The 25,387-nt window shown below is 42.5% G+C and overlaps 1 protein-coding gene and 1 long non-coding RNA gene across 10 annotated transcripts in view; one reads left to right on the top strand and one right to left on the bottom strand.

Annotated features, from left to right (window-relative positions):
• Nucleotides 1–13,379, bottom strand: part of ARID4A (AT-rich interaction domain 4A) — a 47,434-nt gene extending 34,055 nt beyond the window's left edge. For 2 of the 6 annotated variants that reach the window (XM_071426192.1, XM_071426194.1), the window contains exons 1-5: nt 13,286–13,378; nt 12,605–12,666; nt 11,311–11,421; nt 8,836–8,901; nt 7,820–7,910 (exon numbers count right to left, since the gene is read on the bottom strand). In XM_071426192.1, the coding sequence (XP_071282293.1) occupies nt 7,820–7,910; nt 8,836–8,901; nt 11,311–11,421; nt 12,605–12,610 (274 nt within the window). In that variant the 5' untranslated portion in view covers nt 12,611–12,666; nt 13,286–13,378. Of the gene's footprint in view, nt 1–7,819; nt 7,911–8,835; nt 8,902–11,310; nt 11,422–11,648; nt 11,696–12,325; nt 12,583–12,604; nt 12,667–13,285 lie in introns of those variants that run through there. The other 4 variants (XM_071426197.1, XM_071426195.1, XM_071426193.1 and 1 more) reach the window with 4 other exon arrangements.
• Nucleotides 13,380–13,675: 296 nt separating this feature from the next.
• LOC139589666 (uncharacterized) lies at nt 13,676–21,192 on the top strand. Of its 4 annotated transcripts, XR_011679088.1 has the most exons (5): nt 13,676–14,043; nt 15,554–15,635; nt 15,930–16,121; nt 16,912–17,042; nt 18,193–21,192. It is a non-coding gene; the product is annotated as an uncharacterized lncRNA (long non-coding RNA). The 4 variants fall into 4 exon arrangements; XR_011679089.1 differs by lacking the exon at nt 15,554–15,635 and having other exon boundaries at nt 13,678–14,043; XR_011679090.1 differs by lacking the exon at nt 15,930–16,121 and having other exon boundaries at nt 13,679–14,043.
• The last annotated feature ends 4,195 nt before the right edge of the window (nt 21,193–25,387 follow it).

The following is a 25,387-nucleotide window of genomic DNA, read 5'->3' as shown; positions in this document are numbered from 1 at the left end:
AATAAGTTTCAACAGAGAAAAGATAGCACCATTTGTCATAGCAAAATATCAATTATTTGAGTTACTAAGGTGGAGCCAAGTAAGGAGTCTCTCCAATTAATCATGATGCTTGAAGTACTTCATAATTGTAGCTACTTCAAACTTGCTTCTCCTCTAGGGAAAACACTTGACTGAGCCTTACTGAAAGGGCAACCAGAAACTCCCACTGATAAACTCAGCACCTTTAAAAACACAAGCATTTCTTAAACTAAATAGGCCTTGTGGTTTCCATCTCACTCTTGAGAAAAATCTGCTACACCAAAGTACTGCTCATATTCATGTCACCCTGTGAGTGACTCTTTAATGCCATCCTAGAGGATTTAAGGGAATGTCTGTCCAAGGCACAGTATCAAACATTAAGGATTCTGTAAATATAAGCAGGAAGGCAGATGGCACAGTTTTTGGCTATGAGATATTTTGAAGCTGTGATAACAGTCGTGTCAGAAGAACTTAATGCACTCTAAGCTGCAAATTCATTCCTCTTTTTAATCTCATCCAGAAGCAAGGTTGTTTAACTCTAGCTAAAATGCCTACAACTAACAATCAAACAAAAAACTTTTAATTTAAATGATCTTCATTCCTTCAACAGGTTATTGCTCCAACTCCAAATTCTTCAAAAGGAAAAATCCTAAAGGTTGTGCTTTATAAGGAAGATTTACTGAACAGTCAGGAAACAGGAAGAGAAGACAAGGAGCTATCTCCCCATCCACACAGACACAGTGAAGTCATCAAAGGATGTGTTTACAGTGTCACCATTCTCATCTCTAAAGAGGAAATTACTGTTCTGTCTTCCCAAAAAAACAAGGGTGAAAAAGCAGAAGCCCTTGAGCTCCTCCCATTGCCTCATGTCACAGTGGGCAGGGGCTTGCTGGGGAAACAGGGGGCAGGAGCAGATTTCTGGGAAGGGAAGGATACAAATTAGCCAGGAACTGCTCAGTGCTGCTGAACAGCCAAGGGAGCATCCCGGGAGGGAAGGGAGAAAAGCGACACTTGGGCCGGGCAGAGCCCTTTCCTCCAAACATGCTCCTTAATGAGGAACACTGACAGAAGGGGAAAGAGATGAGTAAGCAGCACAACCTGGAGGAACAGTCTCTGCCATAATGCTTGGTCTAGTCCCAAGAACTGAGTCCAATATGTTCCATACAGAGCATATTGACACAGTGACAATAAAATGGAAATTTTCGGAATTTTGCTGCATCTCGACCTTGTCTGCGATAACGGAATGAAAGAGAATTGGGTTTTTTCTGTTTGTGGAAATCTTCACAACCTAATCCAGGACAGAAAAATAAAAACAAACTTCCCAGTGGTGATCAATACAACACTTGGCAAGAATTAACAAAAAAAAAATTTACTAAAAGTTCGGTGCCTCAAAAATGCAATTTTAAACTCGCTATTGATGAGCTGGTATCTTCCATTTCCTGTCTACAGCAGACTTATATACACCATCAGTAAAAGCCCACTAACCCTGTCTTTACAATAAGGCTGTCTCAAGTTTGGTTTTCATGTATTGCAATACATAATACTAACCAGTCAACTAATCAAAATCATTTTTAGGAACTGTGAAGAAGCTTGTCACAAAATACTACAGATCAGTTTGACTACATCTTGTTTAGAAATATATATATAGCTACATTATAAATAGATTTAAGGAAAAAAAAATCCAAGACAGAAAAAGGAGAAGAGAGCAGAACTCTAGAGACAACATCCTCATGGCAGTTATGAGATGACTTCCACAGAGCCACCAGTGTCACCAGGACACCGCAGTGTCTGTCACAGTTCTGTGACACACAAGTGCACAGGCAAAAAACCCTCAAGGCTGCATCAACTTCAAATCCAACAAGTTGTGTTACTGCTGCTGCCCAAACCAAGAGAGATTAGATTCTACACTGCAAGGAAACACTTTTGTCTCATTTCCCAATCCACTGAGAAACTTTTAAGTCACAAAGACAATGAAATGAAAGTACATACCACAAATTAAAGCTGTTCAGTGTCACTGTGCACATTGAATTATTCTCACTGGCTGCCTGGCAAAGCAGCAATTTATGAACTACAAGAGATGCTGTCTAGGAATATCTTGACTAATGTGTGCAGATTTTGCAGGTATTTGGGGTTCAGCTGTGGAAACAATATAGAAAGTACCAGGAGCTGTGCAGGGCCTGTTAAATGTCCTTGTAGACAAGGGCTGTACCACTAATTCATCACTGTAAAAGGACTTCAGAGCAAGTGCTGCACTGTACTGTGCTACTGAGACACCACACAACTAAAATTTAATATTTTTAAATGATTTTTAGTGAGCCCAAGTTCCTCTTACAAAAATATATTTGAAATATCCCAGAAGACAGGGAAGTTTGAGTGACCTTTTAGGCTACACATAGAAAACTATCACCTCACAGACAAAAGCCTGCTGCCTGAAACTGCTTTTTCTGAAATGTCAATCTTACTATTGTCACACATAAAAGAGATTAGAGAAAAAAATCTACCTCCTTGCTTTCCCTGGAGTATTGTTTGTACACAATTTTAAGATATTTTTAACACTCAGTTCACAGAGTAACAAAGGTGGTTTTAAAAGCAAAGGTTAGATCCAGTTGATTTGTAACAAGGTTCTACTGTTAAAATACTATTTTTTTCACTACAAAATCTTGCTTCTCTATACACCTGTTCCCTAAACATGTGCAAACACAACACAAAGTGCTGTTCTTTTTTTCTAGATTCTCCAGAGAGCTACTGCAGCATTTTTATGTGCCACAGGTGCACCTAAACAACACATCCCATGAAAGGGCTCTGGACAATACAGGGTTTTCTCAAAATCCACGCAATTTTTAAGAGAAAAATAACAAATTTATGGTGGGTCATGGTGGTGGAGAACAGCAGCCAAGTGGAGGCAAACACCTGTGGTTCTGGATTCCTGGGTGACACATGCACAGCCCAGAGATGCTGCTGGTGCCACGTGGACCTGAGCAGGATGCTGGGAACTGGTCAGACCAGCCCTGCAGACATGGCCAGAGCCTGGCACACAGCACAGGATGGGACAAACCAGCAGCTCTCTGCCATGCATGGACCCAGCTGCTGTGGGGGCACTGAGAGCTCCCAGCACCCCTGCAGGAAGAGCTTACAGCTGTAGTGGACCCAGGACCAAGCCTATTCTTCTTAGCATAAGTATCTCCACAAAGCATCTGAAGAAAACTGCTTTTAAAAAGAGGAAAATGCGACTGTAAATAGCTCCTGTTAGCAACCCTGCTCCTAAAGTCCTGGGACATCAATGTTGGTTCATTTGCTGATAAATATCCTCAGCATTATAAACTGGAATTTTCAAAATCCATGGAACATGCAAGATGACTAAAACCAAATCCTCAGTATCTTTAATTTCCATGACCTCACCACCACAGTAACGTGAAGTGATGCAGTTGTGGCTCAGACTCCAGCTCATATCCAGAACAAGCACCCAGGGCTCTAACTCTGCTCACACACACTCAACTCAGCCCTTCCTGGAAACTGCCACCATGATTACAGGAGAGGAAGAAGCCACCAAGAGAGCTGTGGGGCTCACTGAGGTGCCTCAGGAGTGTTTGAAAGGCAAAAGTCTCCTTTTTTAGTAAGTAATCTTACTAAAGAATCACATTCCCTTTCCCTCTAAGCAGTACATAAAATCCTGATAACTGACAGCAAGGTCTGCCAGAAACTGCCAAGACCTCTCCCTGTTTCCCTCTCCTGTTTTCTACTCTTTCACAGGAAACATTACTGGAAGTTAATAAATATTTTTTATTTCTTTCCTTAGAAACACTTTTCCATTAGTCTACCTAGCAAAATACAAGGCTCAATATATTTGATCTGGTTTTGTTTAAACTTGTTAAACTTGTAGAAATTATATTACATAATAAAAAGAGACCCAAGCACACACAGATCACTGACCTGAGCTTTTTCAAAGGAGAGATGACATGGGGCAAACCAGGCCATTCTACATTCTAACAGCAACTCCTGGATGCTTGCTCAAATGAAATCCTGTTTCTTACTCATATATATTTATGTATTACATCACTTCTAGGTCTGTGCAGAAGTGATACAAAAGTGTTTCCTCAAAGAACATCTACATAAGGATTTACGTTTTCTGAAATTCTGGTAATGCTTGTAAGACTCCAGGCAGAGTGTGAGAGAAGGAAAATACAACAATGCACTTTGTAAGGTGTGGTCCAGGTTGTGATTTCTTTGTTTGTCAGTCATTTCAGACTTTATTTCAGTATTTACCTGCAGCATTTTACAAGTTAACAGAGAATCAGGTGGATGGTACACTCAGTAAACTGTAATTCAAACCTTGTTGAGCTAAAGCAGATCTGACAGACCATCCTAGTTCTATGCAATTATCACCTAACAATAGATTCAGCACTTCAAAAGCATCAATGCAGCACTTGGTAATTTGTAAATTAAAGAAGTTCAGTTTAGATAACTGCATTCTAAAGAAAAATACCATCAAATCATTGAATCACTTAGTAAAATCACCAGGTCCAACTGAACCATTTGTTAACCAGAGAACTTAAAGCCCTATTAGTGTCACATCACTTTGGATTTGAGGAGTGCCTTGTGCAGTGACACTTCCCAGACACTTTTAAACTTCCTCTCCAAACAGCTTTTGCCTCTTTACCTGCTTATACTGAAAAGCTGAATTTCAAAGGTAACTTCATAAGTATTTCCAAATCACAGCTGAAATGTTCAGTAGGACTACATGGCTACATCATTGTCATATAAAAAGAGGTCAAAAAGTGATTCTGTTGAAGCTACAATAAAAATAAAGCCTTGTTTATTCTGGGTACATGAACACCATTAAAAGACAGGAGATAATGTTGAAAGACACAAACTGATCATCACTGTGGCTCCTGCATTACAGTGCTGGCAAAGTAGCCCATTATAGCATGCTCAGCACTTCCACTGGTTCCATTTATTGACCAAAGCAAAGTAGTTCCAGGTGGCTTTTCTCCTTTACATCCCTGCATGAAGCTGATATGCAAAAGTGAACATCATCACTTCTTGCTAGGCACACAGGCAGCTTGTTTTGGCATTTTTTACACATCTGTACTCAATACTCTGAAAATGTTTGCCTGTATGTATTCCTGGTTTCATTAGCCAGAGATCAGTTTGCTTTTAGATCACTGAGAAAGAGATGTTAGATAACAGAGAAAGAGATGTTAGATAACAGAGAATAAATATAAGGGAAATGCACAAACTCCTGAAATACAAGCTCTCCCTTGTGCTTTCCATCCCAAAACGTTCAGGAAGGCATCCTGTAAACCTGCAGTCTGGTTAATCCACTTCCCTCTCAGCTGTCAGGGAGTTTGTGGAGCAGCACAGCCACCAGATACTCAAAAGCAACCAATTCAACTGTTTGCTTTACCAGCACAATAAACATACATCTCATGTCTGCCCAAAACTCTCTGCAAAGACACAATGGAAACAGCAGGCTGAAGATAAAGCTTATTTTTCACATGTCAATATTCCTGTGCTCAGCCTAGAACACTTTCCCAGTTTTAACTGCAGAAGAACCAATGCAAACTTGATGATCTGCTTACTCTGGTCAATGTTACCTGTGCTTTCAACACCAACAAGCAACCCTCCACAAAGAACAAAACTGTTCTAAGACCTAAACCCAACAATTACAATTGTATTCTCATAGTTAAAGCACCATGTAACAGCTCTGCATGTTCATTTACCATAAAATTACTTAAATCCCCCCTGAGCTCCAAACTTTTACAAAATCCTAGCAGTCATAACATATTTGCATATGGAAAACATATTTTATTTTCTCCATTCTGTCTGTCAAAAAATATTATCTGGGGAAAGAAAATTACAGTAGTTAATTAATCCATTGGTTCAAATTTCTGAGGAACAGCACTTAAATAAATGTGTGTAGCAAAAATCATGGCATGCATGATTTCTCTCTTACATAATTGGGGAGAGTTCAACAAGTTGTTAAATATAAACAACAATCCATTAATACAGGGCAGAGCATTTATTCACTGTTCAAATTTCCTGCTCATCAAGTAAAGATTTTTTGGCAGAAATGCACTGCTCAAAAGAAAAGAGGGAAAAAAAAAAAGAAAGTAAAAAAGAAAAAGGAAAAAACACAGACAAAACTCATGCCCCAAACAAGGGATTTAAAGTTCACATGTCAAATGTAAGAAGACAAATGTCTTCTGGCCCAAATTCAAACAGAATTAGCTGAAAGTGCTACTTGAAAACTGAAATCAGCTGGGAGTTCTACAATTAAAATGTTAACTCATAAACCATGAAATTGTGCAAGACTGTGTTTCTTATCACTTCTGTAACAGAATGGTGAACCTCTGAAAATCTATAAAGAGCAGTTAAAGGTCCAGTGTTGTACCTTGAGTGTGTCACATCACAGCACTAAACTAAGCAGATTTTAAATCTTCTGCACTCCAGAATAATCCTGCCTTTCCTCCCTGACATGACATCCACTACAATTTTACAGCAATGTTATAATCCTGAAGAAAAAGGCAAAGAACAGTGAGCTTTATCAACCAGCTTAGAGTTAAAGCACTCACTAACAATAATAATCATAAAGCAATAAATCCTTCCAAATTATCTGCAGAGCTTTATCCTGATCCCACCAAAGACAACAGAACCTCACCTACTGCAAAGGAAATGCTGAATTACTGAAAACAGCTTATTTAAATCTTAAAAAGGGGTTAATGAACCAAAATGATTAAGAGTTCATGGGACAGAGGACTCCTCAAGAGAGGATGGAAGAATACGAAGTAAAGCTGAATAGATTTGGTACCCAAGGCAGCTAATGAGAAACACAGAGTTTAAATGTACAAGTCCTAATCTCCAAAGCAATGCCCAAGAGTAGCATGTACAGCACAATTAACAGGAGCAAGTTCCTTCTAGGCAACTATTGGGGAATGGAAGGCTCCACTGCTGGAAGAAAGTTGTGCAAAAAAAAAGGATGGGTGCTTGCAAAGCCCTCTGATTCAAATACTGTCCTTTTATATTTGCTTCTGTACTAATACTTGAATGTCCCTGAGTTCTGTCATTCTGTTCTTAAAGCTGTTTCAGAAAAACCTGGAGATCAGAATTATTGGAAATAAGGAAACTTGTCTTGCAATGAATTCTTGTTCAACACTGACATTTCGCTGACCCTGCATTCTGAACTTTCTATTTCAACCACTTAACACCACATGAGCCTCCAACATGAGGAGAAAAGTAGTTTTCTGTTTTTCTTTAGATCATTATTCAAAAATTTTATTAAAGGAAACAGCTATTCACATTATAAATGAATGTCTCCTCTTTTCTTTTTATTGTGTGGTATGTGATTCTTCTCTTAAAAAGAAATAGATTCTGTCTTCTATCCACCTTTTCCTTGTGTACAAGCTTGCACACAATGCAAGGAGGCTCATATATTTCAGTCATCTATTTCATGCCACAGGTTTTCAGCTGGAAGAATGATTTTACAAGGTTTATGTCTTCAAATCTGCAAAAATGATTCTGAATTTCACTGAGTGCAACCGCTATCATTACAGGTACATTGTGTCAAACAAAACTTGACTATTCAGCCCTGCAATTACCTGTGCAAAAGCCTCCCTGAACAACAATTAATTATTATCCTGCTTGAAATGGAAAAGGAATCAGATGTGGACAAGTTTAAAAAAAGTCCCCTCCAAAAACTATCTTAGATTTTGCAAAACAAGATGTAAATTACTGAGATTGTTACCTATAATTAGAAATATACTGTTCAAAGATTACAGCCCATAAATGAAACGTGGCCACTCACCTACAGTGTACCAACTGGCATCTGTCAGCTTGCTGATAACTGCTTCCTGAAAAGATCCATCAGGCATTTTGGTTTCAACCATTGCTCCAACCTGCAACAAGGAGCAGCTCAAGGTTACTTGGAATTCCACACGCAGAAAATTGATAAGAACACATTGATCCTCCCAGCAAGCCAGATTTGCTTTTAAAGACTCCACTTAGCTAAATGCTGCTTTGAAAGTTTAGTTATTGAAAGACCCTGTTTAGTTACAGGTAAGAACAAAGGTCCTTCAGCAGGAAGGCTGAACTACAAGCAGACACCAAAGCACTGAGAAATTCAGAGCATCTAATTCAGCATGACTTCATCATCTCAAGAAATAAAAAGCCAACAGAAAACAAATACCCAAAGTCATTAATTCATTAGTGATAAGCACACAATTACTAGTATTTCTTATATTTTAAACACAGTTCTAGTGTCAGCTAGATCAGAATTTCAGTAGCAGCCTTGGTGCTCCTGCAGGAGCAACCCAGAAAAGACAAATACAAGATGACCTTCTCTGGAGAACTCTATTTGCATTCAGTGCTCATACCACAGCTCTGCATTTTAGCACACAACTGTTACACAAAATGAAAACACAAACAAACACCTTTTTATATAAAATACATCAACTCTTCTAGAACACTGAGTAATTGTATTTACTCTTGTCTAATGGGTTTGAACATGGCTTGGCACTCAAGTTGTTAATTACTTCTGAGAAGTTTCAACATTTCATTATTTTTATAAGAAGTTTTGTATTTTATGAGAAGATACAAAAATTCCTGTACAGGCAAAACTGTGCATCAAGTACACAACACAGAGAAGCATAAACAGCTAAAAAAAATTCAGACTAATTCCTCAGAACCCATCTAATCTAAACTGATGGGCCTCCTTCTGTTGATTTCTATCCTGAAGAACAGGTACCCACCTAAACAACTTCAACATTTAGGAGTTTTAGGAGATTTATGTGATTACCAAAAGAAGGCATGCAATATACATACTCTTAGAGGTCCTTTCACTTGGTCATCTTGCACTAACTGAGTTGAGTTATCCCCTTTCAAGACCACCTGAAAAATATTAATGAACTTTTTAAGACACATCTGATTTCTTAATAGCACACAAAAACCACAAGAAAATGTGTATATATATATATATTAAAAAAAAATCTTATTATTCACATTAAGATTATCAATTAGACTCAAATGTTACTCAACAGAAAACACTTGGCATGACCAGTTTTACTGACAGGAAGCCCCAAGTATCACATTTAATTTTTAATCTGAAACATCATAATTAAAGAATAGGGTAAATCAAACACCAGTCATTCCAAAGCAAAGAAAATACAGTTTTAGGTGAGTTTAGAATTTGACTCAATCCAGGACAAACCTGGAATTGGGCTTCCAGATGAGATTAAGCAGTGGCTTTTTCTTTCTCTCTGATTCAACTGTGGCATTTCACTGACAACACTTTCAATACTAAACTACAGCCAAAATAAAAACCTCTCCTTATTAAAAATGTATCCAAAAAATCACCAAACTGGCCATGGTAGCAGCATTTCTGCCACCTTGAGCAACTTTTTATGGTAAAGATGTGGAACACCACCCACGTGATGAAAATAAGGATCAGTTACAGTGTAAGTAAACTTTGCTTCTGCCTTTAAAATCCTACATTCTAGAAGGGAACAGTGAGGAAACAGAGTGAACATCATCCTATGCAGTTTAATTTTAAAAAAATCCAAAATTTCTATTTGTTTTCAGGAACCAAAAGCTCCAGAAGCTTGCTTTGATAGTGATGTCCAGTTTTCTGGCTCCCCCAATTATCCTGCAAGCACAGACTCCACTGTACTGTATTTATAAACACAACAGCAGTGGCATGCCAAAACAGCAGCACTATTAACACACATTCGGGTTCCAAATGCACTCGATGCTGCTACAAAATTTAAAATAAAAATTGCAGAGGGATGAATACAGGTTGTGCTGCTGCTCAGGAAAAGGCTAGGGGACGTTTTGGACTTTTTGCACTCTTGGCAAGAGTGCCAGGGTGTGCCTACACATCTTAATGACAGTATCAGGCTCAGCTTGTTAAAACTTCTATTGTTATAACAGAACCGAGAGCCAGCGACAGGAATTTCCACCGAGTCCCAGCAGCCTCGTGTAATTCCAAATCTTATCATGGAGTAATAAAGCACCTGATTCTAATGAGAAAAAGCAACTCCTACCTATTAACAGCCTAAATACTCTACCAGACCAAAGATGCAGACTAAATCAAGCTTGTCAGACCTGCACGCTGCTTCCTACAGAGCTTCTCATTAACACACGTTTCAAAGAACACCACAAGTTCCCCACAGTACTTATTAAGAACAAGCAAAAGACTCCAGCATCTGAATTACATTTTTTTCTATTGATGAAAAGCACTCTGATAAAGTGATATGATCTATATATGTAAGTGAAGAGGCTGAGGATTGTTCTACTTGATGTAAGCATTAAAGCACACAAAAGCTTGGATGTGTAGTTACAAAAAGCAGTTTTCACCTCAATTTCTTGGGGATTTTGAGTCACTAAGGACTTATTTACATATCTTGGACAGCAGGCACTGTTGGAAGTAAAGTAGGAAGTAGGAAGAAGGAAGACTTTAACAAGACAAAGAAGAACAACAACTTCTGTATTTAATTTCAGTTTTAACTCGCATTTAACAATGTTTTATTCTTATTCTCACATAGTGGCATTTACAACAGTATTACAACACCAAAATGACAACTTTGTCTCCTGGCTGTTTTTCCAAAAGCCCTGTAAATGTGAATGAATGCTATGTGCCAGTGCTACCCATGCACAAAAATTCAGCTACAGCCAGAGCATGCTGCTTTAGAGCTGAATCAAGATGCTCAAAACTTAAACATTACCCTAGGCATTGCTAAAACCTGGCCTAAGAAACAAATTATTGCCATCTCTCTTGCTGTTAACTTATTTTTGCATTGCCTTTTCAGTTCCAAATTGTAAAAGTGAGAGTGCCAGTTGGTATGAAATGGAACTTTTGCTTCTGAAGAGGTTGCTCTTATTCCCTATTATTCATGTAAAGACATAATCCTGTATTTGTGACATCAAAACTTATTGCTGGGAAACTGATGCATTCAAAAACAGAAGACAAATGCAGTCAGGAAAAAAGAAGCAAGAAAGCTCGTTTTTGTTCTAGCATCCCACTAAAAATATAATTAAAAAAAACCCAAATAAAAATAACAAAACTAAGCAAAAAAAAAAAAAAAAAAAAAAACAAAAAAAAACAAAAAAACCCAAAAAAAACCACAAAAAAACCTCATCCTAAACCAAAAAAAAAAAAAAACAAAGTATGAAAAAACCCCATATTTAAGTGCTGTTTAAAATTCATACAGTGAAGTGATGAACATTTTCTAATCTTCAGGAGTAGGATCTCCTGTGACAGCCCTCTCAGCACAATGCTCTAGCAGAGCCTCAGACACTCACCTTGACTTTCACAAGCCTCTTCACCGTCTTGATCTTTGCCTCACAGAAGGCACCTCGGTACTTGGCACTGACATCAGTCCCCACTGTCAGGTAGGCAGGCTCATCTGCTGCCTGCAGGGGAAAAGAAACACAAAAACAAACTTCAGCTCTTACTTCAACTTACAGCTGCATCATCATGCATTTCATTTTACACCTATGCTTTTAGACCTGTTGACTTTTTAATTGATAAATTCCCTGTCCTTGAGATTGCCATCACAGAGTTCTTCAAAAGGGAGAAAAACCAAACCCAACAAACAAGTTACAGGAAGTTTTGGTTTGTCACTGGTGTTGACACACACCTCCTGTCAATTCATTGCCGGCCTCTCCCAGAAATGTTTTTGAGGATATTCACATTGATACTGAAGACATCTGCTTATAAAAAGGGCAACAAAGTAAAGGAGCAACTATTAACTCAAGTAGGTTCTACACAAAAAGGCAACAGACAGCTGTATTTTACCAGCTATAAGCAATCCAATGACACAGATTATTTAAAACGTTTGAGATTGGTGTCATCCCAACACTTACAATTAAGTCTATAACATTCTATATATAGGATTTCTTTCCTGGTGACTAAAAGGAGACCTCTAGAGAAATCTGTTGCAATCTTTCAAACAGCTATTAACAATTATTTTTCTTTCCTGGAATGCCTTTATTAAAAGCTAATTGTCAGTGCTTTTTTAAAGAGAAATATTCATCACGTTTTCCTTAACCTGAACTTTAATACTCAACATTTCACTTTACCGTGCTCATTGCAACCGATAAACAAGGACCAAATAACCACATTGAAAAGACAGGAAATGGGTGCAGAATCTAAAATAAAATGGGAGATGCACGGGGTTTTTTTAATAACTTAATTATTTCATTCAACTCTGAAGGGAAAAGGAAAAGTTTTGTAAATTATACTGCAATTGTTGAGCCTTTGTACTGAGCAAACCGGCAACAGCAAAGGCGGGACAAAAGCTGTGGTTTTGCAAACTTGCCATAGCAGCTGCTGATACAGGAAGCGTTTAAAGACGGGAGCCCGAAGGACAACAACAACTCAGAGGCGATGAGGATGTTCCGAGCGCTCCTGCACGGCGGTGAGAGCTTTAAATCACCTGCACCTCGCCGGGGAGCAGGAACAGCACCCACAGCACGCAGCGAACCCCGCGTTCTCCCGCTGCTGCCGTGCCCAGACGGAGAGCGATTAAAAATGAAATCTCCAGAGCGCCGGGCGAACAGGGCGGCGATCCCCGCTCCTGCCGGAGCCGCCTACCTTCATCTTTCAGGGTTATGTGAGCGATTCCAGCTCCGGGACTTCTCCTCGCACGGGCAACACTGCAAAACAAGAGCGGGGGAGGCTGAGGGCTGAGCGCGGGGCTCCCCGCGAGGGGCAGCGGGGGGAGCCCGGGCAAGGCTCGGCGGAGGGAGGGAGGAACGGAGGGAAGGAGCCGCCGCCCGTCCCGGCCGCGCCGAGGGAGCGCGGCCGCCGCTTCCCGCCGGGCGGCCCCGCGCTCGGTGTGTGTCACGTCGCCATTTGCTCCGCGGGGCTCAGGGGCCGCCGCCCCCCACCCGCCCCGGCCCCCTCTCAACTTTCCGCGGCCCCGCCGGGCCCCCTCCTCCTCCCGGGACTTGTGCCTCCCGCCCCCCGGGGCAGCGCCGCAGCCCCCCGGCCCAGGGAGCGCGGGGGCCGAACCCGGGGATACCGGGACAGAGTTGGGGGGTCCCGGTCCCGGGGGTCCCGCTCTGTGAGGGGGGCGGCGCGCGCGCCCGTGCGCTCCCACAGGGCGGGGGAGGGGGGGCGGGGGGGGTTTTAAAGCGCAGCTCCCGGAGCCGCTTCGCGTCCCCTCCCCCGGGACGGCGGCGCGGCAGCCGCAACTCCGCCGCCGCCGCCTCCTCTTCCTCCTTCTCTCCTTCCTCCTCCTCTCCCTCCTCCTCCTCGCGCGTCCCTTCCTACCTGCGAACTCCTCGTTCCGCAGCCCCCGCGCCGCCCGGGCCCCTCCGCAGACGGCGGCGGCCCCGGCTGAGCGCGGCCCCCGCTCCGCCCCCCCTCTCTCCCGCCCCCCTCCCCCCCCCCGCGCGTGCAGACCCGCCCCGCGCCGCAGCGCGAGCCCCAATAAACAAGCGGCGGGAGCGGGGCCGCTCCCATTGGCCGCCGCCCCGGCGCCCCGCGCGCATTGGGCCGCCGCGGACAGCACCCCCATTGGGTGGCGGCGTGGCCCCGGGAGCACGGGATTGGCCAGCGGCGGGGACCGGAAGGGGAACGGCGCGATGCGATTGGCTCGGGGCGGGACGGGCGGGAGGGAGGGGAAAGGACGGGGAGGGGGCGGGACGGCGGCCGTGGGGGCGGAGCCGGCGCGAGCGGCGCGCAGGCGCGGCGGCCGCGGCGTCGCAGGCGCCATTTTGTGCGCGACTCTTTCCCATTTTAGGCCGCGGGGAGAGGCAGGAGCGGGAGTGTCCGCGCGATCCGCGGAGGGAATGGCCGGGAAGCTCATCCTGAGCTCCGCTGAGGCGGCACCGCATCTCTTCCCGGCGGTATGACCCCCTCGCTTAGTCTCGGTGGCGGCCCCGCTTGCGGCGGCGATGGCGCAGGAGCGGGCCCGGCCGGAGCCGGAAGTGGAGCGGCCGCCATGGAGGCGCCGGGACCGCCCGCCGTGAGGGCGCGGAGCCGCCGGGGCGGCCCGAGCGCCCCGCAGAGACACGCCCGGGGTGCAGGTAGGAGCTGCCGGCCCGCGCCGCCTTCCCGCGGGGGAGGGTGCAGCTCCGCCGACCTTCAGCGGCCCCGTGACGCGTGTGGGGAGGGAACGCGCCCGGCTCCTGCTGCTCGAGCGCTTCCCCACGGTTCCCTGTGCAGGGACAGCGATGAGCAGCGGGGGGAGGCTGAGGGATTCTTCCGGGAGATGTGGGGGTGTTGTCGTGCCTGGGCCTGGAGTGCGGCCTCACGAGGCGGGACACCCGCACCTGTCAGAGTCCTTTGCGGGAGTTTGCTCTTAGAAACGAGCTTTGATTTTATTAAGTAGGAGTTACCGATTAAAGGCCACGATAAAACCAAATGTTTTATATTTAGTTTCACATTTTGACATATTATACAGATTTTTTTTTTGTGGCTTATGGTAATACAGATAGTTTTTATTTTATTTATAGTTTTGCCTAGTTCTTATTCTGGACTAACAGATCCATAATTTTTATTCAAGAGTGATGAGCATCTGTTTGACAGTGCTCACTGTGAGCTAAAAGGTATCTATTAGGCTTACCTACAACAGTGGAGGACCATTGTGTTAATTGACAGAAATACAGAAATAGATTATTAATTTATGTATGGTTCCCATGTAAGATCTGCTTTAAAGGTGGCTTTTGTATTTTTTTCTTTTTAATTAAATCTGATGCTTTAGAAATTGTCAAATAATGGGAGAGTTCTCTAGAGAGTTCAGTGAGCAGAGATGTGTGGTGCAGGTAAGCTCTGAAGGTTTAATAATGCACAAAGCACACAGGATTTGTTTAGAATTGACTGCAGGCAAGGCCTGACATGGAGGAAAGGTCTGGAATTCTGGTGTTTGGATCTGGGTTGTAAATACAAAGATGGATGGAGATCTTTACAGAATGTGTAAAAGTTGAGGCATTTAGTGTTGAGGGAGCTTTGATTCTGTGCTGTCATTCTGTTTTATGCAGGGGATAAACTGGAGAGTGTCAGAGGGGAACCTAGAGGAGACCTGGAGAGGGACTTGGGACAAGGGCATGGAGTGACAGGATGGGGGAATGGCTTTGCACTGACTGAGAGCAGACTGAGGAAGGAATTCCTGCCTATGAGGGTGGGCAGGCCCTGGCACAGGTGCCCAGAGCAGCTGGGGCTGCCCCTGGGTCCCTGGCAGTGCCCAAGGCCGGGTTGGATGGGGCTTGGAGCACTCTGGGATAGTGGAAGGTGTCCCTACCATGGCAGGGGGGTTGGAATTGGATGATGTTTTAATGTTCCTTCCAACCCAAACCATTCTCTGGTTCTGTGATTTAGAATATATATATATATCTATCCTAAATATTGACAAAACTTCCAAAATTCCATTTGAATGTGAACTTCTGATCTCTGTGGAATGTATTGGAGAGAAATCCTGGCTTGGATTTTTTTGTGAGCTGTTCCTGAGGCATGGTTTGTATCTCTGTACTGGGTGTAGAACCATTCAATAAATAACAGTTTGTGGTTGAACTAATCAGTCTTGTTTCTGATTTCTAGCATAAAAATCCTGCCCCTGTGGATGTAGCAGTTAGAGCCAGCACAATTGGGAGGCTCATGGCACATCACCCACCAAGCTGCTGTGAGCAAAAGGACTTTATTTCTGTATAGCCAGTGAGCAGGAGAGGTGACTTGTTCTTTTATGGTATTTTAAGCACCTAAGAATGCCCAGTGGGCAGCTCAGCACAGCACAAATGTTCTCACACAGCTTAGGGATGATGTCTGGTGTCATGGAATGAGAACACCGTGCTTTTGGCAAGGCAGGAAAAAAGACTAATTTTGATTTAAATATTTTTTCATTAGAAAAGGAACTTCAGGACTCAAGAGTTACTGCATGGTACTGAAATTTTTCATCCTAAATGTCATTGTTAAACAGCTCTGAAACTCAAAGCCATCCTGGCTGTGCTGGATTTTTGTGCCCCATCCCCTGTGCAAACCCTTTCAGGGAAGCTGTGGGAATGAGTGGAAGAAATGAGCAGAGGAGGTGACTTTGAGCTTTTTTATCATGGCCTGGTGTGCTCACTGCACAAAGTTAACAGCTGAGAAGCTCTAGAGTGGGACAATCACAGTAAGTCCTTTTAGGATCTAATTTCTCTGTAAACAGACACTCTGTGAGGTAGAAACATTTCATTTTTTAGATCATTGTTCAAAGCAGCAGTGCTTGGTTATCTCTGTTAGTCCCAAAGGTCTTGTAGATGCAGCAGGGGAGGTTTGCCTGGGGAAATGCATTTGAGTTTAGCTTGAACAAATTAAAGGCTTCTTCATTTAAAAACAATTAAAAGCATTAAGGCACTCTAAGCATGGCACTGGTCATTGGTCACATGGAATTCTGAGTGATGGCTGTAAATTAGTAAAAACAATACACTTAAGCACTTGGAAATGTGTTTGGTGCATTAGTTGCAGAGTAAACATAACCCAGAAATCTTGCCCAAGGTCTTCCACACATGTGGCAGTGGATAAGAAAAAGCAAATTTAGGAATGTCTGTACCTTACAGTTCTTTTTATAAGAACAGCAGAACAAGTCACTGCTGAATGTATCACGTGCCTTCCTTCAGGTCACAGATAAAGTAAGGAGATTTCTGGGATAAGTGAGATGGTTTTATTCTGTTCAGTAATCACATCCTGCTCTTGACACACTGGGGTTTTTTGTAGCTAAAAGAACTCAGAATACATGTACAATTGCAGCCAAAATACTGTAGGAATATTAAAAGTATTAGATCTTCTTTTAACACTGAGCTTCTTCCTATGTAGTGAAGTACAGTGCTACTCTGTCAGACTTTGCAGTTCAGGAGACTTTTACCTTTTATTTCTGTTTCCATTGTTCTTTTTTAATGCTCTTTTCCTTGGTGTTTTTGTAGTGAAATAGACAGAGGATCTGCAGAAGTGTTGCCTATGTGGAACTGCAGTATTTCTGTGCAAAGTAAAGTCACTTACAGCTTCCCACAAAGCTTTATTGTCCAAATGACTGCAAACTGCTCAGAGGAGCATGGTAAGAAGTTGTGAAGTGCATGTATAAAGAGAAAAAATCCCAATAAATTTGAGGTTGACAGCAAAAAACTTCAGCCAGTAATAGCTGGATTATAAAAATGGAAGATCAAACCTTTCCTGGTCACAGAGAGAAATTAAACTATCAGCATTAACTTCCTTCATTTTTATAATGTGTGTGTGAGAGAGGGGAAAAAACCAAACCAACTTGAATGAAACCTGTTAAATGCTTACTTACATTTTCCCCAGCTCTGGGGCATTCCTGTCCTCAAGTTCAGAAAATGGACATTTAATTATTTAGACATTTAATTATTCAAACATAACTTCATGATGATTTTAATCCTTGCCTTGGGAGGGTTCTCACTGGAGAAGACACAAATCCCTCAGGAGGCCTGAATTGATGCATTCTCTCACTGAAGCTCAGTGCTGGTTTCTTGGATGTTTTGCAGCAGTGCAGTATCTTCTGGACATGAGTAATGATGAAAATATTTGTGATCTAGGGCACTGTCAGAAATATTTGTGTGAGAAAAATCTCAGAATTGCCATTTCCATCAGCTCTGCAGAAATAACACTCTGCAGTTGCTTTTCCCAGTAACACCAGTAAAGTGATCCATGCTCAGCTGGCCAAGCTCTGGCAGCAGCCTCGGTGATGTCCAGGGAGGAGCAGCCCCATTTTCTGAACAAACCCTGTGCAGATTTTGTTGTGCTTTGTGGCTGCAGGTGTGAGCAGTGTGTGCAGGAATCAGAGCCCTCTCAGCTGATGGAGCTGCTGCTTCCCCCAGCTCTGGTATCTGTCAGGCAATCTTGGAATGCCACACAGAAAATATTCCTTGTTTTAAGACTGATTTGGTAATCTTGTGTTTGGACAGAACAAGAGCTGTGTTGTAAGAGGTTATTTTTATTCTTTCTGGTATGGAATTTTATGATAGCTGACATATTTGTATCAAATGTTAACGTTGGCTAATTTAGGAACTACATGCTTATTGCCAGGGTTTACTTCAGCATGGATTCTGAAGCCAGTTTCTGCATGTTTTGGCAAGTGGTGTTAAGTTATGTGAATATAGATGTTTAATTTCTGTTTTGTTGTCTAATAAAGGGATGCAGGATATGGAATTTGATTACAAATACACTGAAATTTTTGTGTTATTTCTCAGGACTGCAAGTTCACGTTGATGAGGATAGATACAGCTATCCTGGGGAAGTCATGCAGTGTTGCAAAACAACTACACAGCACTGCAGGGAAGCTGAAGATTTGTGCAGCAGCTTTAATTTAGATGTGGCAAAGGATTCTGTCATCACCTGCAATCAAGTGATCAGCCTGTCTTTCAAAACTTGAAGTAGGTGCTTGAAGTCAAATGAGAATTTAGTTACTGTTCTGGGTAGCACTGCTCACAGGAGAATGTTCTTAGATATTTTTCAAAAGAACACTTTGGATGCCAGCAGTAAAGGTGAAGGATCAGATATTTATATCTACCTGTCATTAGTTCCCTTTCAGGCTTTCTGAGTAACGTTTTTCATGGCAGGCACAAGACAGTGATTAGTACCAGAAATGTATTTTGTGCATGTTCAGGCTGCATCAGTGCATCAACCATTCCAGTGTTGTAAACTTAATTATTTAAACTCTCTATGCTTTTAAACTGGCTTCCAAATTATCTCTGCAGCATGCAGCCTTTTTTCTTGGCTTCTGAGGTGGAAACCTTATTCCTGATGTAAATTCTTTATCTGTGAAAGTTTTGATCTTTCAAGGGGAGAAAATAGGGGGTTTTTTTACAGGAATGAAGGAATAGTTTTGTTGGTAAATACAATCACTTACCCATCTACAGACTGAATATATTTTATGTTCTTGAAATAAACTTAAATGGAAAACATTTAAACTTATACCTGAATCTCTAAATAGTCTGTATTCTTCCTAACAAAGTCAAATCTCTAGTTTATAATTACTGCTGCTTTAGTAAACTCCCATCTAAATCAAATGTACAGGGTAAAACTTGAAAGCAAAACCCATGTGGGTTTGGGAGAGGCAATTACTTATTTCATTGCTATGAAAACCAGCAGGAGAAAAAGTCTTTGAAGTTCTGCATGTTGTATTTGAAGAACCCTACTGCAGTCTTCTGAGTAAATTAAGATGCTGAAATAGAAGCTACTCCTCCATAAATATTTAACTTCTAAGATCTACTTTGTAGCAACAATGTGGTCACTTTGCCAGCCTTTTGTGATACCACACTGGGAGGAAATGTTTAATGAGAGGTGTCTGTGCTGCCCATAGCTCAGCTGTGACTTGCTGCTGACACTGGAGAGCTGAAATGGCTGTTTCACTTGGGTGTGGAGAACTGACTCTGGCTGGATTCATTTCTTTACCTCTCTTAGATTCAGGGTCTTCTTTATCAGTAGTTGGTAAATGATCTGTCATGGGCAATCTGAAGTAAGAATCTTCCCTGTTTATCCTTTTATCCTACCTGTTGCTAGTTTATATCTTAGACTGATATTTTTTTTCCTCACTGCTTCCTGTGAAGACTTTTTCCTGCAGCAGTAGCCATATAATAAAAGTACAAGAAGGAAATAAAGGTCTTGTGAGCCATGTTCTCATATAGCAGTGTCTGAAAAAGCTTGTGCAAGTGGCTTGCAGAGTTCAGACTTTAACTAAAATGCATCTTTCCATACTTGTGGAGATAAAAACCAGGGTCCTAACACTGCTGGTGATCCTTGGACACGGTGCACCTGCCAGAACAGGGGTGTCTCAGGCTTGCCAGCACTGATAAGCTGGTGATTAAAACACTTTATTGTTACAGATGCAAAGTGTAGAGCAACGTGATCCAGCAGGATCAGGACTGTGGATTCCCAGTCCTTCCTTTGACCCTCCAGAGCACTGTGTGTGTCCCTGAAGTGTGAGTGTGTGTGACACTGCAGTCTGTGTGTCACTGCCAGCCTGCAGCCTGGCACAAAGAGGGAAGCTGTTCAGCATGGCTGCTCAGCAAAAGCAAGCTGGTGAGGGCAGTGGTTACATGGCCTTTCTTCCAGGGCTTCTGCTTGTCCAAATTATTTCAGTCACTGCAGGTTAATTTACTTTTCAGCCTCAGCTAATAAGACTGCAGTTGGTCAGTGTTGATTCTTACTTAAAAGTATTAATGCCTTCAGTCTTTTGAATTGAATGTTTTGAGCTGTAAGGAGCTGCTGTTGCTGAGAATCTACAGTTCAGCTAGTGATTAAATTCTGATTTTTTTTTTCCTGCTCAGCCATCTTTTCCAAAGCTATTTTTCATTTGTCTGTGTTTTTGGAGGGTATTATTCCAGGTGGCCAGGGAGTTTGCTGCCCCATCACCACTTAAGCTGTTAATTAATTGCCAGACTGTGCTGTTTGCTGGAGTTGGTACCTTCAGGGATGTGCCTTGCCCTGCAGTGCTCCTGTGCAGTGTCACCTCATTAGCTACAGCTATAAACAGAGCTGTGTTGTGTGACATTCTGAGCTCTGACAGAGCAAAATACATGGCTTTTTAGAGGGTTTTGTTATTCTGGATCAATGGAAGATGTATTTGTGGGAGTGATCTGTCTTGTCCTTGCAAGCAGCACAAGAGGATACAGGGGTGTGAGGGTAGACAGAAGCTGGGGGAAGCAGCTCCTGTTAAACCAACTGATGCAAAACACATTTAGCTACATTTTGGTTCAGCCTCAAAGAGCATTTCAGATTTGTTTCTGTTCCTGATGTACCTAGAAGTGTTTGGGGGAAATAGGCTCTCACTTGGTGGGCTTTGTTGGCTGTGGGAGCACCTGGGGTTAGAACTGAAAGGGAGCTTTGAACATTGTGCTAAAGTAGCTGGTGCTCCTGTGCTGCTCCTGTCACCTGTTCATGCAGTCTGGTGGAAGAGCTCTCTGTTCTTCCTGAATGTAATGAAAGGAGCAGATTTCCTGCTTCTCTAAAATCCCAACAAACAAGATAAATTTTAACTTACAAATATTTAGGCATCACTTGGGTGGGTTTTGGGGGTGTGTGGGTGTGTTTGGAATGCACCAGTTTTTGGGTGAATTCGCTCTAATTGAACCTACTCTTAATCTGGTGAAATTTGAATCCTAATGACTGATTTTGGATATGCAGACAGTATGTGTACCAAATTATATCTAATTTTATGCAGCAATAAAGCACACCATGTTCTTCCTGAACCCTTGATTGGCTTGTTTTATCACATTGCCTAAAATGGTATTTGCAGTGGGCAGTTCCTACACTGTTTTTAGGGGAGACTTGAGGGGATTTCAGTTTTTTCCTGTATCTGAAGATCTGCATGTGTTTGGACTACAAACTGTGTGATGCTGCTGCCTGCTTCATTCTAGTTGTCCATTTTTGGTTGGCACAGCAACTCCTAAGAACCATTTTTAAACAAGTGTTTCAGAGTCCTTTAATAGCAGTGTACTGAAGATGAAAGAGCACCGTGTGGGGGTGGCTGCACCCATCTGGAGAAAGGAAACTTGGTTTGAGCTTGGTTGTAGATCCTGTGTTCTAAAATACTAGAATGTATTTACAGTAAGGCAGGGCTTAACTCTGCAACTCTGGGTAATTGGACATAATAGGCAGCAAGATGCTCTAGAAAGGAAAGTTACAAGCAGTTGGTATCTCAAAATAGCTCTCAGTTCTTAAGTAGAAGTAACTTCCTTGCTGCATGCAACTTGAAAAACTGGTGGGCAGAGGAAAAGCTGGTCCTTGTCTTACAGACATGCAACTGAAAGAAGAAAATGAGGGGGAGAGAACAGACTCTGTGCTGTATTTTTGGTGCAATCACAGCATCAGAATTGTCATGACAATCCAAACTATTTCTCTCTTTGTAATCTTTCAACTGTGTACTTCATTTTAAGGTCATGCTAAGTTGCATTACTGAATTTGCTGGTTTGTGTTCCCTTCTATGGCTGTGGTTTTATCTTCAGGAAGAGACTTGCAAAACAGCCCTGGAGCTGTTCCAAATCTCCTTCCTTAAGGGTGCCTGGGACTGCACAGGAGGCAGGAGCATCCCAGCAGGGCTGCATCCACATGGACATCACACTCTCAGCATGTGGGGCTTTAACCTCAGGCCATCGAGCTATTTTTGGTGATGAGAAGTTACAAATGAATGACCCAATGCTTGGCATACTTCAGATCTGCATGAGGCACGTTCTGCTTGGAATGTTTCCTTTCTCAGAGTCAGCACCAAATACAGATGAGTAGGATTTCTTTTGGAGATGGCCTCGTGGGTGTCTGCCACACAGGAAATTTCATATATGGGTTACTTCTGACAATCTTGCCATCATTTCATCAGCAGTATGAGCAGTTGTAAAGAGGCTGTTATCCAAGCCAATAACTTTTATGGCCTTATTAGAGTAGCATAAAATCAATTATCTTGATGCAATAGCCTAAGGTTGTTTTTTGAACTCTGCAAGTGCACTTTCATATTCTAAAATCTGCCCTGGTGCAGAGATGGATGTAGGTAAACCAGATACTGGAGCCTATAGTTTTGTAATTTGTCAGCTGCAGTTCACCTAGTCCCCTTCTTAATTTCCTTGAGCAAAGCTGCTGTATGTGGACTTGCTGAGTAAATAATTGTAACAAGGAATGTGACATATCCAGCCTCAGTAAACAGCAGAGTAGTGATTCATCAGGTGCTGAGTAACAGCCACTGCATGTGTGAGACTTGAGGAGGAAGCATCTCACTGAACAGGCTCCTCTTGTGTCATCCTTGAGCTGAACTTCTTGAACACTCCTTGGGTGGAGGGATGACTTGGAGCTGAGAGGTGACTTGGTCTGTAGACTCTTCCTTCCTGCTGTTCTGTGTCAGGCCTGAGCTTTGGGTCTTGAGCAAGAGCACACCATTGAAACCCTCAAGTGTTTCAGCATGGCAAGGACTGCAGTTCTGCATTCCAAGTGGGTATTTAACTTTCTGCTGGATGATGTGTTCCCATAAATGGCCAGAGTAGGACAAAGTAGGTTACTTGTGGAGCCTGAAGGAAGCAGTGCTCCTTTTCTGCTATCTTTAGATCTGAAACTTGCCAGTGCTTTGGGCAGAAATAACCCAAGCAGGACTCTTAGACTCACCTCTTGCTCACATCTCTAATTCAGAAGATGTCACCCTGCCATTTGTTTGCCTTGCAAAGCATTTCCACATTTTAGTTACACTGAAGTTATAATTGACCATTTTCAAGCCACCTGGATAAGCTCATTTTAATTTTAGGGAAGGGGATCCAAGCCTTACTTCTGTAGGAATGCATGCTGCCTTTCAAACCTTCATGTTGGAGGCTTGATCAGGTGCTGTTCTCTGGGCTTAAATCAAACTCCTGTCCTTAGATGTTGTTTAAGCCTGCAGGATATGGGAGTATCTATAACAGAGCCAGATTCCCCCCACCCCCCACCTCCAGTCCTGTAATTAAGACAGTCTCTGCTAAATATAAGTTTTTTGGTTGTTTGCAATTTAATGTTGTTCTGTCTTGTTCTGGAACAGATCTAGTTGTCACCTAAATAATGTCAAATCCAGCTTGAGCCCTTCTGGAACTTGTTCACCAAGTGATTTCCCTCAGACAGCTTTATATACTTAGAATAAAAGGGTATTCAACATTAATTAAAGTTTAATCATGTTTTGCTGTCCCACTGCATTTTCAGTTCATTTGGTCAGTGTGGCCATAGCAGCCACTTCCTTCTTTTTTAAAGATTTCTTCCCCTTCTCAACTCCACTGTTTGACATAGCAACAAGTAAATACTTCTCAGTAGCAAAACTCAGTTTCTGTTTAGCCTATCAACTGTGGACTAAATTAGTGAAACATTATGATGACTAATGCACTGCTGTATAATTAGTTAATTTTTAAGTAACTAAAATTAGTAAGTTACTTGTTAAATACAGTGTGGTTGCCTCATGGAACTGCAGGGTTACAAAAATAGCTGTCACAGGGGAGTTGCAGTAGTTTTTCTGCTGGAATGAGTTGGGCTAGAAATCTATTCTAATGTTCCTGGGCCTTGCTGACAAGATGTACCAATGCTGAACCTATGGTCAAAAAGAATTCTGCTGGTTTTCTGTTTCTAAAGTAAAGGGCAGTGTCAGTATTAAAAGTAGCTTGTTTAGAATTCTCTTGCCTTTTTCCTCTTTGACCCTCCCAAAAAAAAGCAAATTTCTTTTCTCACCTTCTAATATGCAATTTCTTTTTCTTTCCCTATCAGTGAAAATGAAAGTAGGTCTTTTCCTTACCATAAAATTTTCATTAACAGGCTGAGTCTATACTCTGATAAATGAATGATTAAATTTGGAAAATAATCTGACAGTAATAATCATCTTGGTATTGTTTAACTAAATTTTGCCATGACAGGCAAGACACTGGGCAGGACTTTGCATATACTGCTATCTACAGCCTCTTGAAATTGCTTTTCATGGAACTTCTTGCTTGTTGTGAAAAGATACAGAAAAATTAAGTGTTGATTCTCATAGGAGCTTTTCAGATTGCCATGTTCTCCAAGAAGTAGTTATTTGGAAATTTTGGATAAGCAAGTAGGTGGCTGTGCACCTTTTGCCTCTTCATATTGCTTCAATTTTATCTTTAAATATGCACAGCTGGTCGTGCTCTTCTCACTGTACCCTGAAATGTGGCTGTGAGTGTTGTTCCAGCTCCTGTCCCCAGCTGGGAGTGGCTGTCACTGAAAGGATCACAGGGGTGGATGGGTGGTGTCACCACACAAGGACAATCTTCATTTTCCTTCAGCACCTCAGTGTGTGCTACAAATGCCAAACTCAGGGTCTGATCCTGGACCTGATGATCCTTGTGGCTCCCTTCCAACTCAGAATATTCTGTGATTCTAGGAACAGAATCAGGTACTTCCCTGCTGCCATTGCCAGGAGTGGCAGATCAGCCTCAGCTGATGCCTTAAGGTGCTGCTGAGGAGTTTCCTGCCTGGCCCTGGCCTGTGACTCCAAGAGCTGAGTCAGCAGGAAGCTGCAGTAGTAAATTCAGGCTGGAGCCCTGGAATTCCAGGCTGACTCAGTGCAGCAGCTGTTCCTGCTGCCTCAGGAGGAGGCACTAAAGGAGGGTGCCTGTCCTGGCCCATCTGTCCCAGCAGGAGCTCAGGGATCCTGAAGTGACACAGTCAGAGCCACCTCCCTCTGCTGCCCTTCCCATGTCACCAAAAGGAAGTAGAAGCTGTGCTTTGTAATCCTGGTACAAAGGAGACTGCAGAAGGCCAGGTATTTTCCAAACTACCTCTTGAAAAATCATCCTGGAAGGGAAAGCTGCTGGTTTAAGGGCTGCTGAACATGAGAGTGCAGTCCTAAAGCTGAGGAGTTTGATTCACTACACAAGTGTGCATTTTAGATTAGCAGGGCCATTAGAATTTTAACTGCATGTACAAACAAGA

The sequence above is a fragment of the Agelaius tricolor genome, unplaced genomic scaffold (assembly GCF_023055355.1).
Source record: "Agelaius tricolor isolate 1412-34295 unplaced genomic scaffold, bAgeTri1.0.p SCAF_5, whole genome shotgun sequence".
NCBI classification, from domain to species: domain Eukaryota; kingdom Metazoa; phylum Chordata; class Aves; order Passeriformes; family Icteridae; genus Agelaius; species Agelaius tricolor.
Note: the sequence above shows the minus strand (reverse complement) of the source record. Positions and strands in the feature narration are given on the sequence as shown.